The 20,278-nt window shown below is 39.8% G+C and overlaps 3 protein-coding genes across 11 annotated transcripts in view; 1 reads left to right on the top strand and 2 right to left on the bottom strand.

The window, feature by feature from the left end:
• Positions 1–3,785, top strand: part of LOC146990915 (sodium-driven chloride bicarbonate exchanger-like) — a 55,847-nt gene extending 52,062 nt beyond the window's left edge. For 4 of the 8 annotated variants that reach the window (XM_085801254.1, XM_085801244.1, XM_085801262.1 and 1 more), the window contains 3 exons: positions 410–523; positions 760–797; positions 1,799–3,785. In XM_085801254.1, coding sequence (XP_085657380.1) covers positions 410–523; positions 760–772 — 127 coding nt within the window. In that variant the 3' untranslated portion in view covers positions 773–797; positions 1,799–3,785. The remainder of the gene's footprint in view (positions 1–409; positions 524–759; positions 798–1,798) is intronic. The other 4 variants (XM_085801219.1, XM_085801210.1, XM_085801236.1 and 1 more) reach the window with 1 other exon arrangement.
• A 2,439-nt stretch (positions 3,786–6,224) lies between these two features.
• Positions 6,225–8,598, bottom strand: LOC146990914 (glucagon-1-like). 2 transcript variants are annotated; one of them, XM_085801191.1, is made up of 6 exons: positions 8,540–8,598; positions 8,338–8,444; positions 7,858–8,013; positions 7,198–7,314; positions 6,643–6,787; positions 6,225–6,550 (listed from the first exon to the last, which is right to left on the bottom strand). In XM_085801191.1, exons 2-6 carry the CDS (start codon positions 8,433–8,435, stop codon positions 6,548–6,550), a joined length of 519 nt encoding a protein of 172 aa, XP_085657317.1. In that variant the 5' UTR covers positions 8,436–8,444; positions 8,540–8,598; the 3' UTR covers positions 6,225–6,547. The 2 variants fall into 2 exon arrangements, with proteins under 2 accessions (XP_085657317.1, XP_085657325.1); XM_085801199.1 differs by lacking the exons at positions 6,225–6,550; positions 6,643–6,787 and having other exon boundaries at positions 7,138–7,314.
• A 768-nt stretch (positions 8,599–9,366) lies between these two features.
• LOC146990913 (dipeptidyl peptidase 4-like) lies at positions 9,367–17,840 on the bottom strand (the record flags this gene model as incomplete). The annotated part of the gene is made up of 24 exons (XM_085793817.1): positions 9,367–10,135; positions 10,264–10,337; positions 10,590–10,662; positions 10,785–10,843; positions 11,399–11,498; positions 11,603–11,657; positions 11,793–11,987; positions 12,080–12,149; positions 12,382–12,480; positions 12,562–12,609; positions 12,698–12,810; positions 12,893–12,946; positions 13,117–13,187; positions 13,270–13,368; positions 13,474–13,512; positions 14,009–14,138; positions 14,672–15,032; positions 15,660–15,780; positions 15,921–15,993; positions 16,098–16,150; positions 16,244–16,318; positions 16,410–16,501; positions 17,140–17,238; positions 17,732–17,840. Coding segments are annotated over 24 exons (2,355 nt in total), but the record flags the coding sequence as incomplete, so codon positions are not given.
• Positions 17,841–20,278: the final 2,438 nt, after the last annotated feature.

Raw genomic sequence — 20,278 nt, 5'->3', positions numbered from 1 at the left:
GGCCTTTACAACTCAAGAAAAATTAATTGTTCATTTAAAGCAATAATTTTTAAGTAATAACTCAAAAAATGTCTTTGGTCTTTACAGGGACATACTTCAACAGAGGACAATAAATAACATGTTTCATTGAGATTTAAATCTTTCAATTCAATTTTAAATTTAAATTGTCATCAAAGATCCACTTGGATAAATGAGGATCACTGAGTTAAAGAGAATTTCAGTTTTGAAATATATCAAAAAACAATAATAATGAATTTCTCTGATAAAATAACCAGTGGAGATCCAGGATTAGCTTAATGCAGTGTGCTTTATTAAAAGTTTCAATGATTTGATGCTTAAAATACGTGTGAAAAGTCTTGTAACAGATACAGAGTGTAACTTGTGTCTGTCTGTGTTGTGTTTTTTGAAGGAGTGACCCAGCCACGGTGAACATCACTGACGAGATGTCCAAAGGTTCTTTTGGGAACGTTTGGAAGAGCGTCAGCCCGGCTGAGAGCACCAAGAAGGAACCAAGCATTAAAAGGTTGGCCTCCTCATTCACATAACTTGGATACCAAAGCCTGCATCTTCAAAGACGAAGACAAAAACTCAGTTTCAAAGGGCAGAGTGTTTATTATTGAAACGCTATAGAACGTTTAGGTTTTGTTTTTCCAGGAGCTAGCGTGTTTAGATGGAAGGGCGCTGCCCTGGCAGATTTCCCACAGAGTAGACTAACACAGTATCTCCTGCCTGCTTCTCTCATTTCATCCCACCCCTAAGCTCCCCTTCCTAACCGTTCAGAAGCTGATATCCCAAAGGTAAGTGGCTCCCAGTCCCTGCCGGCATGGACAGTCGTGGTCGTCCTGTGTGTTCGCAGCCGACTGCCGCATGACATGAAAACGGCGCTGTGATTGAGATGATGATAAATCTGTAATAATAAATGGATGTGGGCGGATGGAGAACACAGCATGGCCTGGGTGTGCATGTTGTTTTCTGGAGTCAGTTGCAGCACGTTGTGAAATTAATAGCACTTCATGTCACTCACAAGGAGTTGCATTGTTCTTGTGTTAGCGTCAGGGCCGTTGTATAGGGGAGAAAGGTGATGATAATTCTAGGGGCCCAGCGCCCCACTGTAAAAACTCAACATCTTTCCAAGAATATTTGTCTTATTTCTTGTCCAAATGTCTAATTTCTAGTCAAAACTAATCTCTTTCCACTTAAAATAAGACTCATCACCTAAAAATTCACTTGTTTTTAGATAATTTTCACTTAAATTCACAATAAATAGAAAAATCTGCCAGTGAAAGTAAGTTTTTTGTGCTTGTAATAAGGAAGAAAAACTTGCTCCACTATCAGATTTTTTCTACTTATTCCAAGTGAAAATATGCTTGAAAGAAGTAAAAAGTTTCTAAAAACAAGCTACTTTTAATATGATGTGTCTTATTTTAAGTATAATGAGATTTGTTTTGACTAGAAATTACATTTTGACTAGAAATAAGACAAATATTCTTGCTAAGATACTTGAGTTTTTGCAGTGTAATGCTGCATTAGCATCAAAACAAAGAAGGCTAAATAAAAAACGATAATACATACGTACGTAGTCTAAGAAAAAAAAAGGAAAAGTTAGGGGGAGGGGCCCACTTTAGTATTCTTTAAGGGGGCCCAGAATTCCTAGCAACGGCCCTGGTTAGCGTTGGCGACTGCTTTATTTGATAATCTAGTATATCTGCATGCTGTTTGAATGGCTGACAAGTGATAGTTAAATCACTGCATTTCTTTTGTTTCAGTTTAATATGTTTCGTTGTTTTTCCCTGCGTAGTTGTTCCAGTGGAGGAGAAAAACGACACAAGCGGCGGAAGCACGAGAAGAGCTTGGACCGGGAGACAAGTTTGTGATGACACATACTGGCGGTGCCACTGTGCTGTCAATCAGTAGATCAAAAAAAAGAAAAAAATCTATACCGTGCCACACTCAACCACCTTTGTACTGTGCTACACTGTGTTTTTTGTCATGTAAGTCTGTGTGCAAGTTGTGTAAAACAAAGAAAAATTTGTTAGAAACAGTATTAACGCGAGGAAAACCGAGACACATTCGTGTTCTTTTTTCTATGTATATCAATGTTTGGTGATACCAGCAACAGAGGGAAGCCAGAGTTATATGACACCGACAGTAACCGCTGTGTCGACGGGCCAATTACATGAAAAATTTTAAACAATTTTTAAAAATCAACTTTATTTGTATTTTGTATGTTTTTATATTTTTCCAACAGCGACCGCGAGTTGTCCTTTTAAAAACCTGCCACAGCAAACTGCGACCGTGTGGATTTTGTGTGCAGTATTTAACGTCACTATTGACTGGATGCACCTCACAATAGAGAAACTAAAAAGTAGATATTTGCCAATACTAATGTATTTCAGTGGTATCTCAAAAAGTTGGCTACATAGCGAGGCTAGTACTTTTTCTTTTCTTTTTTTTAAGTATTAAATATACATTTTATATATTCTCTATATCTAAATGTTTTTGTGACAGTGACAGCTCATATCACTCCAGAGTCTTCTCCATTTGTATTTTACACATGAATGTCTCTCCCCCCATTTCCTCAGCCTGTTAAAGGAGGGTTACATTTTAAGAAGTATGCTAATTTAGCTTTTTTAATAATTGGCCTCGCTTATTTTTTTTTAGCTTAGCTTAGCACAAAGGCTAACAATGGTGAAACAGCTTGTCTGGTTCTTGTCTGCCCCAAAGAAAATCTCAATAATTAACACTTTATATTTGTTTCATCTGCACAACAACTTGCTCACGTAATCTATCACTTCTTTTCTTCTATATAAGTTAGCATGCTAACCAGCTAGCCCAATCGTGCTAGTTGGAGGCTGAAAACAAAACCTTTGTGTGGTTTTATGATTTCTTGTCTTTTAAGCCTAGCATATTTGCTATACAGACACAAGAAACCAACGAGCATATTTCTGAAAATGTCAAACCATTTCTTTAGGGAGAGTATTTTGGGGGAGCAGCTTATTGGACAACGACATTGCAAGCTAGCATGGCAGCATAGTTTGGGAACTTTCAGTATCTCTTGCTACTTAGCCTTGGCTTTTAAAAAAACAAACAACAACAAAAAAAATCATCAAATTTGCAAATGCTGAACTTTAGGGTGACTGTACAGAAAGCCCCACTGTTTGTTTCCACCTGCATACTCTTTGTCATCCTGTCAGTAAGTGTCATCCATGGACATGTGATCTCCTCTCCAAACTGACCCTCAGTGTGTTAGCATCTGAAGCTAATTGTTTCTAAGAAAAAATACAATAAACACACACACACACGCACCTGCATGACAGTGAGGCGGACTTGACCGTCTCGCTGCAGGACCATGGTTACTTCTAGAGATGCAATAATACCTTTTTTCTGGGAAGGGCAACATGTAATAAATGGTAAAGAGTCTTAACAATGTACAATACATAGTATATTTTATTCATGTAAAATGTTACTAATATATTACTAACATGAAGTCAGTGTTGAAGGCAGGATTTTGTTGTAGATGTTCTTTTCCCATTGTCTAATTGATGGTTCTTAGTTGAGTAGAGAAACTAATAATGGGTCAAAATTATATCAATATCACATGATTTGACCACTTTTGTGTGGAATTCTGCCTTAAATTTGGTAGTGATAGCTGTACACTTTCTGTTTAATAATTTAAGTCACCTGTATAGGAAACTATCAGTTCAGATCTGTTGTTCAATTGTGATTTGTTTCATGAGAATGCAAGAGAGAGTGAGTGAGAGCATAAATAAAGATATTGAACAAACTCTGAATTCGTGTGACTTTGTAAATCCCCACAGAGGTCAAAGGTCAGCAAGTGAGCAGCAGCTCAGGGACATTAGAGCTCTTTTTTCTTTCCTGCTTGTGCCACTGTGGATCCACTTTTGTACCATCCTGCCTTGCTCCAAAGTTATTGTGTACCACTCTGGTTATTGGCTTCCTGTTCTCCACCTTTCACCTCAGGGCAATACATCTTTGACTTCATAGGAGACGGAAAGCAGAGAGGGCTGTGTATCCTCAAGCAGGAGATCTCTGGATGTGACCATAGACTGTAAAAAGAGGATGTGACCCACGATGGTGGTGCTGATGCTCCACTATCTGTGTTTGAAATGGCTGCATAAGTCAGAAATAGGAGGATAATAAGTCACATTATGCAAGGTTTCTTCTCATTGTGTCTGTCCATCCCTTTCTCTCTCTCTTCTGTCAATCATGTTTTTCGGGGCGTGGCTTCTCGCTGACTCCGCCCCTGTGTGGAGTCACTCTCCCTCACACCTGCAAATCTTGTTAATTACCACCAGCACCCAAGAATAGTTGGACTTTTTTTTTTTAATACTATATTTATCATTGATTTATTGTACAAACTTGAGAGATTTCATGCAGTGAAAAGTGTGTGACGTGTTTCTTTTCTTTCTTTCTTTTCTTTTCTTTTTCAAAGATGGCTACGAGGTCAGATTTCATGTGCTATGGTAATTATGGTAAATACCAAAAGACATGAACGCCCTCTCATGTGGTATTTTCCACTGGGAAACTCGTAGAATTTTTTGATGCCCGAGTTGCCGAGATGAGAATAACCTTGACCTTTTCAACATGGCGGCGAGCAATGCAAGATTCGTTAATGGTAAGCAAGGCAAGCCTTTAGAAAGCAGTTAGCAGCTATTCACTTTATGTAGCCTATGCGTGCATGTACAGTAAAAAAAAAAAAAAAAAAACGCTTTTAAAAAGCTAGCCAAATAGCCAGTGCTAAATCTCCATGAATATTAATATTTACCATTTGAGTTTTGATAATTCATCTTCTTGCTGTAAGGGATGAACTAGGCAATCCAAGATTGTTTTACCCCATATACATGTAGATGCCGCTATAATAACTATAGTATATCTATGGTTTTACCCAAGTAACAAGTCTGAATCTGTGTGTCCACCATCTTTATTTTCTCTGTACAACAACAAAAGCACATAAACACAACGCACTGGTAAACACCTGCATCCAATCTTGTTACCCAAAAATAGTTGTACATTTTTTAAAATACTATATTTATCATTGATTTATTGTACAAACTTGAGATATTTAATGCATTGAAAAGTGTGTGACGTGTTTCTTTCTTTCTTTCTTTCTTTCTTTCTTCTTTTTTTCAAAGATGGCTACCAGGTCAGGTTAATTTAACCATCGCGTTACCAGGCAACCCGAATACGAAGCGGGAGAACAACTGTTGTTGTTGTAGCATTAGCCTGTAGCTGTTAGCTGTTAGCTAAAATGGACGTTGGTAAACAGATTAATCGTGCGGATTCGCTTCCACTTTTGATATTTCACTGATACCGTGTGGTGTTGAAGATGAAGACGGAGCCACATAGCAGCAGGACGGCCAACTGCAGCTTCTGTGGACCGGGGAGGAGAGAGGGAGCTCTGTAATTCACAGTAAGTTCAAGTGCCCCCCTGACTTTTTATTACCACATTTTCTTAGGGTAAGTTAGCCTATTATCTTTTTTGTTGATTTTTCTGTTACTCTAGCTTCTTGACTGCACCTGACACAGTACACCCAATTATTATCATTATTAGTTTGTGGGTTTAGTTTTTTAAAAGAAGGCTTGCTTGGAAAACAATAGTTATTTTATAAATATTGCATGTTTAGTGGCTTTGTTTTGATGCTGAGGCTGTATTAGTATCTATGATTAGTATGAAGATTAGTCATATATGCAGAACTATAATTGTAGAAAATAGGAATAATAGGCTACAGGGGGTTTTGTGGCCCAGGCTACTGTCATCGTATTGCTGCCTGCAGTCTATGGTTTCAGCACCTGGGTGGTGTTTTTTCCTCCATTGGTGGTCATGCGCTTTGCTCCTTGTCCCAGTTGCTATTTCCTGTGTTATTTGCTGTTGAGACTGTATCTAATTTGCTGTGTCAAGGTCTCCAGTTTATACCCTGTATTATTTTTTATCTAATCAGTTATTTACAGAACCTTGTAAGTGCGCCTGAACGGTGCCAATCATCAAATCAACAATTACATTGTGAAAGTTGCCAGTTTTGTTGTTGCACTCCACATTTCCACATAATCAGAACTTACTGCAATACACAATCAGCCCTAATGTATCTGGATATATGAAATCTGTGTTAACTATTGCATCAGTGGTGCAAGAATAATAATAGCATATGGGATTGTCAAGACATATCACAATCTTTATGCCTTTGCAAATGAGACGGATGCCACAAACACCATGAAAATCTTTATTTTGCAGAGCAGATGAGTAAAATACAAAGAAAACTAATGACACTGCACGCGTTGAACTTGTTTTTATATTTGCCTTCCTGAGATTGAACTATTTTTGTGTTCTTCACCTTAAAAATATAGAAAATAATTTAAATTTGTAGAAAAAATAACATGCCCTGTTCTCTCCTGCACGCTGTAAACGCTTTGCATCACGAATTTCAATATAAAGTGTTGACGTTACAACATGCAAAGCAGTTATGGCTTCCTGTTCCTCCTGTTTAGTAGGGCTTCCTGAGGAGACGCTCACTGGTCCGCTTGTCTTTTCTTACTGCAAAAGAAAGAAAACCACAATCACGCAAGGGGCCTGATGGGTAAAAAACATTATAATCATTTTGTTTTTGTCATGTGACTCAGCTTTACCTCTCCCCCCGAAGGCTTGGACGCCATGACCCAGAGTAAATATTCCTTCGCCGCCATGGAGTCAAGCACCTTGTTCACATCGCTGGTGAAGCTCCCATCTACATGCCTCCTGCTGAGAGCTTCCCCCCACCTGTCCTGCTCAGATCTGAGTGAGCACACAGGTATAAACGGTATAAACCCCGCCCACTTTAAAGGCCCCCCCCCAAATGTGGAAACCCGGTGATTGTTTCTCCGCGTGTTCGGTGTCAAGAAATCATCCCCACGCGGTCGGTCGTGACACATCAATCAACGCAGGGCGAGAAGTTCAGCTGATTTATTTGAGCACAACCACAAGAAAACATGGAGAAACAAAGCCAAGAAAGGGAAAAATAAAAGGTGGAGTGGCGACAAGAAGCTGCTGATTAGCGTTTTCCCCTCTGATTCAACATCTGTCATCATCATCTGTCTCTCTGGTCACGGTGGAATCAGACACAGGCAGGAAGGGCCATTAGGGTTTGTTTTTGGAGGAGGAAGAGGAGGAGTAGGAGGAGGAAGAGTGAAGGGCAGACAGCCTACTTTCTTCTGACTTGTCCGGACTTGAGCATGGCGACAAAGTCTTTGATTGCCTGGTCCTTGAGGTAGGAGCTTACGTCACTGGTGAAGGTCCCGTCTGCGTGGCGCTTCTCTGCAGCGCTGGAGATAACAGATAATACTGATTTATATTTATAATAATACATTTTATTTTGATAAGCAGTGGTAGTTTACTCAAGGACATCCACTTTACTTCACTCTGTAGCACTACATTTAGGAGGAAAACCGCGACAGCTAATGAGAAAACACCCATTATATGTAGATTTATTCAAATATAGTATGTGTTTTTCATGTATTTATTTATATAAAAAAATATATAGTATATGTTTTTATGATTAGGACTTTTGGTTTAATTTTTACTGTGATGTATCCGGATATATCAGATCCCTCACTTGAATGATGATTATAAAAAAGTACATTATTCATTGTTACTGTATATAAAGTTCTGTTGTATAAGTGAGACCTGTCATGTTTCAGATGTCAGTATGAGATTCCAAAAAAGCTTTAACGGCACCTCTACCAGCTAAAAATACTGTTTATGCACTTTATAATATTAGCATTATTTAGCAACATAGATAGATAGATAGATAGATAGATAGATAGATAGATAGATAGATAGATAGATGGGTTGTTTGCAGTACTGACCCACTCCTCTTGTTGTTCATCAGCCACCGGACAAAGTCCTCGGCCTTCCTGTCCTCCAGGTATTTGCTGTAGTCGTTGGAGAACGTCCCCTCCGAGTGTCTCTTCATGTTCGACATCTCCCTCGGCCCCTCGGCTAACGTGTCATCGGCCTCAAAACTACACAACACACACAGATGTTGCCTTCATATATTATAAAAATCTGCCCTACATATATATATATTTTTTGTCTTTTTCCTGCAACAGAATGATTCATTTCTAAAGTTTTGCACCATTAACCAGGTGTCTGGTTTAACAGTTGCAGATATAACAAAAAGAAACTGTTCTATTGTAAATTTGAATTGCAACAATTTTTATATTAAAGGAGAAATCATGAAGAATATATTCATATTAAACTGCATCTCATCTGTATATTCCAAATAAAAGTCCATATTATTAACTCTGTGCTTTGCCTGTAGTCCTCTAAAGAGAAGCCTGCTGTACCTGGAGGTGTCGTCGGCGTCGTGCAGAGGAAGCTGCCAGCTGCTGTGGACCAGGCCGAGGAGCAGGAGGATGCCAGCCAGGGACTGAATGCTCTTCATGGTTCTGACCTACTGCACCACAGAGCATCACACAGCGCACAATGAGCTTTCAAACCCTAACCCAAAGAGCACACTGGACCAAACAGCTGAAGATCACAGCTCACCTTGTCTTCTGTCTTTCCTCCGTGCACGTACTTCCTCTGCTTGTTGCTGGTGTGTGTATATCTGACCCGTCTCTCTTTCCACAGTGTCTTATATACACCGCACGAGCTGAAGGAGGATGGGTCTTGCTCAGGTGAACCCGTTTTACCACCGTCCAAGTCCACCTGTTACTCTCAACCCATTAGACACGGGCCCCGGCGCATCGGCCCGGCGGACAGCCAGCCGCGGCGTTTGTTCAGATGAAAGGAAAGGTGACATTCATGCGTGATGCCAGGTACTTAGGTGTTAAAATCAAACAAGCGCAGCTCATCCTGTTAAACAGAAAGTAGGGGAGATGCTTTAATGTGCTACTGTGTCATCATGATGGGAAGTGATACGTGTGTTGTCACATCTGGGACGTGACTGAGTCAGTATTTGTGTATTCTGTCCGATCAAATTTAAAAGATGGGTATCGACTGTTTTTTTGCATGAGTGGCAGTTATCTGTGTTTTACAAGGGCCGTTGTCCAATAAAGATCCAACACTGTATGAATAAGTGTGAAAGCAGCGCTGTATGGATTCTAGATGTGTCAGTGTCGTGTCGAGGCTGAGCTCTGTAATGTAATTTCTTAATCAGTGAAATTTCAAAATAAAATTTCATCTCTATACCATGGTCTCATTGAGATTTATTTTGAAATCCATTTCTCACACAAACTAAACGTAATTAAAAAGTAATGCAAAAGTAGTGTCACGTATTACAATTCAGAGACAGCAATATTGTAATGTAATTAATTACTTTCAAATGACAGTAACTAATAATACGTTATGTATTGTAATATGTAATATTATAATATCAAGCAAAAAGATTTTTCATTACTCAATTCTTTATTATTTTAGAAAAACAATCATGAAGACTCAACAGTGTCGCGGTTTGTACTGTATAAAATCACTGAGCTGCTTTCCAACCTTTAATACAAGACAGAAATCTTAGATGGAGCACAGTTTCACTTTGACAAAACATTTTTACTTTGCAAAATATGCAATATATATATATATATATATAAAAAGTCAGTAAAGATTTCAGGTATCGTTTCCAGAGAATATGTTTTTACAGAAGCCCTGAGAGGCAAGTGGTGTTACATTGTGTTTTTTTTCGTCTTCTTTTTTTCATCTGTGATATTGACCCCAAACCTTTTTTTACTGGAGATTATTTCATTCTTTCTTCTCAAAAAACAAAAACAAAGAAAACCTTTGCTTCTTGGGATTGTTCATGGAGATGAAAAAAGGAACTTGTTCCAAATAACGAGTTATTTTCCGACAGAACACAAAATTTCATAGACACAGAATGACTTTATACAGAATGACTTTATACTTATCAAGTTTATGCTCAACATGAAAACTAAATAAGGCTGTTTTGTTGACATTTAGCCTTAATGTCTGATCAAACCTGCATTTACAAATTAAAGTCTCTCTCCTGTTTAATTCATAGGAGACATTTAAATAGGGTTAGTGGTGGTCCAGTGGATTTCAGGCAAAGCACCTCTTCAGGAAGTGAGTCATGTGTGTGTAGACGTGTTGATAGGCCGACCCTTCCAGCCCGTGGTCCTTGTCCGTGTACCACTGAAAGAAGAACATGTGTAATATTTACTGACAAATCAAACAGAAAATATTGTAGACTTTTTTTTTCCGTTTTAATTTGACAAATTGGCTTGAATAACTTTTAGAATCCGTATTTTCCGATGACTCACCATGGCCTCAAAGTCCACGTGCTCGTCCACCAGAGCTTCGGAGATCTCTGCTGCCTGCTGGAAATGAACATTGTCTGGGAAAAAACACAATGAATAGATTATCAAAACTTTGAATTATCAGGTCTGACGGTGCTGTTGGAAGAAAAGTTCACCAGGAACTTGACCGTGAGCCTGACTGTCCTCTACAAATTCATCAGATCCTCGGCTTTTGCATTTCAAAAGGAGGAAGTTCAGGCTTATTTATGCCTTTAATGGACAGGACAGTTGGAGCAAAAGCAAAGCAAATATTTATAAGTAACAGTATCAAATGAAGACATCGATCTCACCGTCAGCTGTCCCGTGGACCAGAAGATACTGCACAGAGTGGAAGTTCTTGGCTCTTTCTGTTACTGTTGAGTTCTGCACACAATCATAAGTTTGTTGGTGGTGATGAAAGGCAACATCTGGTACATAAACTACTACTAATGACCTTCAGATACAGGAGAGAAGAGTTCACTGTGTTCATCATGATGTCAACTCACAGCGTAGAAAACAGGATTCTCCGAAGGCTCCATCATGTATCGCTCGGTGTAGATGGAGTCTGAAACAAACAGATGGTTAGACAGGGTTCTTACGGATCCTTAAAAAGTCTTAAAAGGCATTGAATTCATTAATCTAAAAACAAGGCCTTAATTGGCATTAAAATGTCTTAAATCGATTTTTCAAAAGTCTTAAAAATGTTAACACTTGGTAAGTGGGATTTTATGATTATAATTAGTCTCAAATCTCAAAATAATTGGTAACATTCTGACATAGAGAAGTTAGTGGCGGCCGTCAATGCTAAATTTCTTACCGCCACCAGCTCCCAAATCAGCCCCCCCCCCCAATCATTCATGTAGCAGTCACTTTACCTTGGACCACATAGGAAAGTGGGTAAAATTGTCCCTAACCCTATATAATAGATGTGGTGACGTTTTTTTTTGTTTTTTTTTTTGTGTTTATTGTGAAGTCGGTCTTAAATTTCATTTCAAGTGGCTTTAAAAACATCTTAAAAAGTCTTAAATTTAAGTTGGCTTAAGCTGTAGGAACCATGGTTAGAAGACTGAACTTTCACCGAATGCGAAACATGAAGAACCTATTTGCATACTGTACATACCATAATAATACCACTTGGAAACCGGAGCCACTGCCATTCCGCATTTGAAAACTCCACTGCCCGATCCCAAGGCCATCGACGTCACATACCCACCGTAAGACTGTAGAGGATAAAGGGCTCGTTGCTGAGGCTCATCTCTGACATCCCATAAACATTAACTTCCTTTTAGAGCCTTTTATGGCTCTGAACTCTGAAACAACTCACCCAGCCCCAAATAGCAACTCTGTCTTTGTCAATGAAGCCCATTTTGATGAATTCCCTGCAGATCAAAATCAAAAGGGACAGTTAGAAGAGGATGGAAATGAAATGATGAAGATCTAAGTGAAGGACTTTGATCATCGTCATCAAGTCCGATCCAGTTTTAACGAGCTTGGCCCTGAGCTGTTTTTCTTACTTGGCCGCTGTTATCTGATCTTCCACCTCATAGGTTCCCAGACGTTTGTAGAGTTCGTGCATTAGGTCGTCGCCCTGGAAACCGCTTCCTCTTCCATCAAAGCTGGCTACGATGATATTCTCAGTGCTGGCCAGGTGCGTGGCCCAGCTCACCCGGTAGATGTAGTCGGCTTTCTGGCTGCAGGGGCCCGCATACCTGGGAGGTTGAGCAGACTCAGAATCAGTTTACAGCCCTTTTATTTGACTTTCACAATTCGACTTTACAGCTTTTCTTTCATGGATTCTTACACATCTATCAGCAGAGGGTACTTCTTGGATTCACTAAAGCCCGGAGGGAGGAACATCTGGTACCAGAGATCTGTCAAAATCACAGATATTCAATATCCTACTTAAATAACATTAGGGAAATATTATCTGGAAGGAATATTTGGAGTAAAACATCTCACAGACAGACGAAAGGTATAAATTGTTTGGTATTTTCAGAGGATCGTGTGGGAGATATCTTTCTTTATCAATGTAATTTGTTACTTTCCACCAGTGAAATTGAATGACATATCAGTTGTTGGTTAAGTGTAGTTTGATTCACTTACTGTAACGGCCGAGTTTGATGGTACCACGACGCATGGTGGGCATTTGGATGTCAGATATGAGTTTGCGAAAGGCGTTATTGTCCTCCAGAGGTTTCAGCTCTACAAGCGTCAAAACACAGGAATCTCATTAGGATGAATGTCTTCTGGTGTTTTGTTTCAAATTCTCTACTTGTAGCTTACCTTTGTTATTACTGTTATCCATGAGGGAATGGTAAGGAATGTCCGGACCTTTGAATATAAAATATATTTTTAGCTACTATTAGTGTTGGATACAGATAGTTGTGCTTTGCAAGAACCAGAGGGCAAGTGAACTCACCACTGCAGCTCATGCGGTAGTAGGAGGCGTCATGGCTGAAGTAAGCTGAGTTGTAATAACATTTGTTTCCATGTAATCCACAAGTCAGGCAACTAGTTCCTTGCTTGGTCCACCTGAAACACAAACACACTGTAAATCTGAAAAAGTCCTTTTTTTATTAAAAACTTTTAAGCAAAATAAATATACAGCTCTTACTTGTAGACATTCCGTCCTCCTGGCCTTTCGCCCTCCTCGTTACTGGTGTAGTATCTGTGGAGAGGACGAGTTCAGAAATATGCGCAGCTCAGTGGATTGCCTTTGGAATTCAATCATCAAAATGTACCGATATGCCAAATATGTATGATTAAGATTAAGATTAAATGTGTGATTTATTATGAAATAGAAACATTTAATTGTCAAAGGAGATAATCGAAACTTACACACTATCTGCAGTAACTTTCAGGATGTTAATGACTTCCCACTCTCCTGAGGTGATTGGTGTAACTTTTCCCTGCATGAACGAGACAGAACATAATGAAACTGACCAGTCATAGTACACCACAGACTACATAATACAAAGTAATGTTTCTTACCTTCTCTACGTGATGGATGTGCTTGTAGCGCTTGGTGTCGCTCATCAACAGGTAGTAACTGTTCATGTCTGGGGCAAAAACAGGTTCTGATGGAGAGAACTGGGAAGAACAAGAACATCAGAATAAAGTGCATCAAGTGCAGTGAAAGTGATTCTTAAAACATCATGTGACCAGACTCATTTTAAAGCAGTGCATTGGACATACCCGCCCAACCCAGCCAGTGGAACTCTTCACTTCCTGATTCTGTAAAACACAACATTACAATACAACTTTAACCATGAAAAGCAACTACCAGTAATATATTAATATGAGAAATTTCCATGTACCAAGGCCCAAAGCGGCTACATGGACACTGTGAAACTGTAATATTACTCCAAGCGTTGTTGATTTTGCAAAATATTACAATTTAAGGACACTTTTTTTTAACTAATATTAGTTGTAACTGCTGGGCATTTCTTTTGGAAGTGGCTAAAACATGTTTTTGTAGTTTTGTAGCTTCTACACATCAGATAATGTGAACTATCACTTTAAGTTTATCACTGGAAATTGGTTGCTTTTGCATTGGTGGGATGGTTGGCTGTGACTTGCTCATTGCATTCCTTAGCAATTAACTTCAGAATCAGAAGTGTAGGTTTTATTTGCTTTGTGTTCTCATGGAGAAGCTGCTGTGTAACATCTAACGTCATGTACTGTACGACATATTGTTTGTATGTTTTTTCATAGTATCGCTCCTCTATACCTCGACAGGCTCCCATCTGGTATCATTCAAGTCGTAGATCTGAAGGATGAGGTGGTTTTGAACTCTCGCCAGCCACTGCACAGCGATACGCGTGTCGCTCACCCAAGTGACGGTCGCCAAGTAGTGCTCACTATGGACAAGGAGAGGAGAAACCCGTCACATGTCGCGCATCCGTAGCCTCGACGTTCCCACATATCAACACATGAATACAGTGAATTCATTAAGGCAAGGCAAGGCAATTTTATTTGTATAGCCTGTTTTTACAAACATTTTGTCTCAAAGGGCTTCACATGGCATCGTAACAACATCCTCTGTCCTTAGACCCTCACATCGACTGAGGAAAAACTCCATGGAAAACCCTTTTAACAGGGAAAAATCGGAGAAACCTCAGGGTGAGCAACAGAGGAGGGATCCCTCACCCAGGACGGACAGACGCCTTACATGATTAAGAAGGCATGTAAGGCCGTCTGGGATCGTATCAGCAAGGACAGCACTATATCAGAGTGCAGCTGCAGACCAGTCTGTTGAAAATAATGAATCACAGTCCAGTATGCTGAGGAAAACTCCCTGCTGTGTGAGCATTAATCACAGTAATTCCCCTCATGACATTGTTTATAGCTCATTTTCTTGCAATAATAGATAAAACCACACATAAACTGTTACCTCGAGCCAAATGCGGGCGGAACAACGACCTCTGTGATTTTTGTCACGTTGTCTGTGTCCACAACGAAGAGTTTCACAACAGGGTTAGGAGTACCTGGCTGCACAGGGGAAAGAATGTGAGATATGGCAGATTGTAATCGCAACTCTGAACCCACAGCGTTGCACTTCAGTGATATAGAACAATGCAGTGATCCTAGATATCCCACCTTTGGATAGGCGATGGAAACAGTGCTGGGGTACTGGTCCTCGCCGTACCAGCTGTACTCGATGGTGTGGACCTCGGTGTCGTTGAACTGGGCGTAGGCCACGTGCTTCCCTCCAGGTGACCACCACAGGCCCTGATTGGACGAGAACATCTCCTCTAGAAGGGAAGGGAGGCAAGCGGTGAAGGGCGTTAGCGTTCAGGGTAGAAGGTCGCCTGCTTTGTTTTCATGTTCTCGCTGCAGATGAAGAACTCCACCAAACCTCGATTGGGCAACACAAATGCTTTTCATAGTGAGTTGCGTAACTCTGGAGAAACATCACAGCATTCCCAGGATTTCCCAGGAGACTTTGTTGGATTAGACTACACACTGATGCAAATGTTGCTTTCAGGTGGGGTTTCTGTAATCAACTATATACTACAGTAGACATTTAGATATTTTTCTTTTGATTTATATCTTATTGCCCCATGCTTCCATTCATTTTATGCTTTTAACTCCAAATGAAACCACCTGATTTGAGAAGAAGAGTCAAAAAGTGAACTAAAATAGAGTTTGTATTGCTCCATACATGCATTTATAGTCAAAGATATGTGTTAAATATTATACCATAATTTCTTAAAACAATAAACAGTGGGTTACAGAAGTCTGAAGATCCTAGCTTAAGATAAAAGTGTACGTTTTTAGCCTTTGCAAAGACAGTTATTTGGCTGCAGCCAGGCTCAAACAGCACGCCCAACACCAACTGTAAATAATCCCATCACATTAGAAACGCAGGTGCCACTTACCCTCATAGACCCAGTCTGGGATCCCATTCAAAATGTGGTTCTCCTCCCCATTGAACGTGACCGGCTGGGCTGGGGACTCGGGGCTGGTCTTTATATACACATCATTGTCCCAAACAAATGCCTGCAAGTCCAAACACACACACACTCAGAAAAGGTTGTTGGCTCAATCACCTCATCTATCATCCACTTCAAAGCACCAGTGGGTCTCGGGGTTATGTACATAATATTAGCAGTCATCAGATTGAACGCATGCAGCCTCACCAGTTTGTTCCCTTGCGGAGCCCAGGAGAAGTACTGGACTTCATGGGGAATGTCAGGGGTAGTGAGAAACGTTCTGCAAAGAATTGAAGAAGTGATCTGTCGGTCATTGCATTTTATTTTGAAAGGAATGGGATAAAGATAAGAAACAGAAATCCAAATTCATAGTTGGGTGCTTACTTTGATTCCAAGTTGTATAGTGGATATGAAGCTGTAAATGAATGTCTCCACAGCTGATGGGACAAAAACAAAAACCAATCAGTCCATCACTCAACAGCTTTTACTGTAATAACAACCAAGTTAAGGAGAAGAAACGTCTGGCGTACCTTGGTGTGGTTGCTCATGAAGGCAACATATTTGCGGTCTGCCGACAGCTGGTAGTCATAAGCGTCGACTTGGGCCTGTGTTGGACAAGAACCCGTTGTTATTAACATTTAGTTTGGACACAAGTGGAGTTTTAGATTGAACCATAGATCAGTATGTCGGACTCACAAACTTGTCTTTGCTCAGGAACTCGGTGACCTGTCCAGTGGCCACATTGTGGAGGAAGATGGAGCCGTTGGCCTTGTGGAGGTACTCATTACCTGTGGTGGAACGTCACAACCATATTCACATTATTAATGCTAATCCATGTTTTTCAGAGAAGAGGATATGAGCTGCTCATTTTGGTAGCGATTTAATAAAAACAGAACAGCGAACCCTTCTTTCAGTTTCCATGCATATCTTCATTTTTATTATATGTGGTGATATATCTTTATTGTAGAGGCATCGCTGTAAACTGTCCAATAAAATATGGATTCATTATATATTCAGCTTCACCTTCAGGCACGTTTGCAGCCATTAATAATATATTATAAAACTCCCAGACTAAATTTTATCCTCCAAAGTGAATTATATTATATATGTAACACCAAAATGGTAATTACAGAAAGGCTTTTGGTATAATCTGTTAAAAAACACCCATATATTAAGTCTTAATGCAGCTTAGGCTCCATCCTAAACACATATATCTTATTTTAGTGTAAAATAATCTAGATATTTAAGAGGTAATTCCATCAGTGAATCAGTAACCAGGACAAAGCTGAACATTGCAGCTGCTACATAATAAAGCATCAGCAGTGACGCATGTACAAGCTGGACACCTGTCACAGATCAATGCCACACCCCTCCTCCACCTCCTCCACCCTGCTATCACTCCTCTTTAAATCCCCCCCTTTCTCACCTGAGATCCACATCAGGTTGTAGGACTTTGGTTTCAAGGTGCTGTTGAAGACGTCCTCCAGGCTGAAGGTTTTGTGGTTCTTGTTCCCCCCGCTGTCATCTGCAACAACACACGTTATTGGCAGGGACTCGGGGGGGTCACAGGTCACAGATATCGTGTCATATGACATCATAAAAAGCAGATAATAATGTCGTAAAGACTCCGGCAGCTGGGATGTGTCTTGATTGGGAGCAATAACAGAAATCCTCAGAGTGTGTTTGAAGCTGTAAAGACACGTGAGTGTGTGTCCGAGAATCTAATGATAAATACAAGCCAATAAGCAATTAATAATTATAATACATGTATATTATATCATAATGAATCTTTAAATGTGAATATAAACTTCTCCATAGTTGTGTTGTGTCACGTGTCCTGTGAGTATTTCGAAGTGGTGCGTTCAAAAAAGTCTCCAACATGGATCATGCATAACGACGCGTGCGTAAAGTAGCCTACCGTCTATGGGGGGAATGTTTGACAGTGGGTCGGAGCGCAGGTGATGCATTTAATATCCAACACGTTAAAAAAACAAAAAAACAAAACAAAAAAGACTCACCTTTCAGATATATGGCCGTGGGCACTGCGATCAAAATCACGACGACCGCTACTCCAAAAACTCCGAGGAGTATCTTACCGACGGCAACCTGTCCGAAGGGTGGAGCACACACAAGTCAACAACAAGGCACACACACACAAAAAAAGCTCCAACACAACACCGACATGTGAGTATTTGACCAAAGCAACCACCAACCATTGTTTGTCTAGTTGTAGGAGGGGAGGGGGGGCTCTCTGTCTGTGTCTCTCTGCGGGGAGGTGATGTCGCTCCGCCGGGTATCACTGCTCCATCGATCCGCTCGGCTGCGCGCACGGAGACCTCTAACCCTTCACACCGGCTCGGCTGTTAAATATTATCTCCTGTCAAGTTTCAAAGGTGGAGACCGTAAACACACGGCGGAGTAAAGTTCGACAACTTTCACGCTCCTGCTTTGTTTTGTTTTGAGGAAGTGTTGGAGGAACAGGCTGTTCCTCAAAGCGCCCGTTACTCCAAACCGTCACTCATCCATATCCACATGTAGCTACTATCTCTGTGCGTCTCCATAATATTCATCTGTGTTTGACTTCTACACAAGTCTGTGCTGTAGATTAATAACAAGTGCTTTAGTTCTGTCTATCTAGCAGGTCTAGTGTTTACTGAGTGAAGAGCATGAAATGGACATGGCAGCTCCAGACATGAAACAGGTTTAAGCTGTGACTCAAGACCTTGACTCTTGTCCAGTGGGTTATTATAGGCATAGAAAAACCTGTCAGTGGAGAAGAAATTAGAAATGAAAAGCCTATGGAATTGGAAAAAGAGGCATTTCTATGCAGCATGTTAGAGATAAGTGGAGTTTAACTTTGACTGAACAATATACAGAGAGAGAAAAAGGTCATTAATGATCCCACCCAGGGTATAGCCTCATGACTACTTGTATATTATTATTTTAGTTAAGATCTACTTTCTGTTTACACAAAAGAAGGTCCTGCCCCATTCTATTTTTTTTACATGGGTCAACTAAGTAGTCAAATGACTTGTTTGTATGTGGTTTATTACCTTATCCATAACCCTTTTTTTAAATTTAAGGCATGATACAGAGAAATTAAGTTCTCTGTATCTGTGGACATTTCTAGATATATGGAATTGCAGACACAGCTCCTTTTGTAGAATCCAAACATTTGGGGAAATCCTCCTAATAAATGAGTTTGACTGTAGAATATTTTCATCAAAAACATAGCTGTGTCTTGTCTTGTTCAACCTTGGTTGGAGTGTTATCTCAACTTTTGAAGGCTTTAGTTCCACATACTGTGAAATCTAATTTATATCATAGTTTAATTATTATATTATATTATAATTTATAATAATTTATGATCAAAGGATGAATCATCATCTGATGGTTGGATAGGTTCTTGGGAAGTGTGACTATGATTTATGAAGAGGAAATGACACATTGTTGTATTATTAGCCTGCTGTCTGGCACTGGCACTCGCGCTCATTTCAATACATTTTGCTGTTAGTTCATGTTGGTTAGCTAACTTTAAGTAGATATTTGTTCCATCCCATAATAGTTGCTTGTATATAGGTAGACTTGGCTGTTGTAGCAGAAGTTATCAGGCGCCAGTTCTAATTAAAACAACCTTTTGGCCATTAACAGTTCCTGGAAACACGGCGGCCTTGTTTACTGAGTCACTTGTACCTTCTAAATTTGACTCATGTGTTTTCATTTATTAGTTCCTCCTTTATGATCTGCTCAGATTTGATAAGACACATTGACAGAATACTGAATTCACCTGTCAGTCTGTTTAATAAGGAGATTATACGCATCCCAATATTTCCTAAATTTAGTATGATTTAAAATAAAATGCTACATAACAGCCCAGAAAACACATGAGGCAATGATGCCATGCTACAACCGCCTATGTTGAGGTTCTAGTGATGGGATGGCAATAGGTTGATCCACCAAATATGAGCGGGTTATACCATTACATTTTAAACAGGCTGATGATTTTTTATTTGGTTCCATTCATCAATATGGTTTATGACCAAATACCTGATGATATTTCCATTAGCCTCATGTCAAGTGCTTAGCAAATGTTAGCATGCTAAGAAGCTAAACTAATGATTCTGCAGCTATTCTCTGTTGACTATTGACAATGAGTGGTCTCTTCCCCTATCATATCACATAGTATCACACCACCAGTGTTGGCCAACTTACTTGTAAAAAGTAATTAGTTATAGTTACTTGGTTTTTAATATTTCGCACTATGTGTGTGCAATTAACTCCTATTGGTCAAAAACAGGTGGGGAGTGGCTGTGGTTTAGACTTAGCCCTCCCTTCGTTGGTGCTGGCACAGGCTGGTCCCATGAGACTAAACTTTACTACTACTTGAAGTGAATGCATAAACAGGTACATATGGGCAAATGTTTCACACCACGCAGGATTAACTTGTTTAATTGGGTAAAATAAGTAAGTGCTCAATCTAATAAAACAATCATCAGTGAGATATATTCAGTGTTGATCAGTAATGTCAAAGTGGAGAATATGCTCAGTGTTAGTTCTGATGTGTG

The sequence above is a fragment of the Trachurus japonicus genome, chromosome 2 (genome assembly GCF_045865225.1).
Source record: "Trachurus japonicus isolate A0001 chromosome 2, Traja_1.0".
Taxonomy (NCBI): Eukaryota; Metazoa; Chordata; class Actinopteri; order Carangiformes; family Carangidae; genus Trachurus; species Trachurus japonicus.
The sequence above is the reverse complement of the archived record's forward strand: the minus strand, read 5'-3'. Positions and strand labels throughout refer to the sequence as shown.

Bases quoted from the DNA above. Each gene is read 5' to 3' on its own strand.
- LOC146990914 (XM_085801191.1), bottom strand. From the start codon at position 8,435: ATGAAGAGCATTCAGTCCCTGGCTGGCATCCTCCTGCTCCTCGGCCTG. The intron at 8,014-8,337 runs GTACAGCAGGCT...TGTGTTGTGTAG, and splicing joins GACGCCGACGACACCTCCAG to TTTTGAGGCCGATGACACGT. The intron at 6,788-7,197 runs GTAGGCTGTCTG...GTGCTCACTCAG, and splicing joins TCCGGACAAGTCAGAAGAAA to ATCTGAGCAGGACAGGTGGG.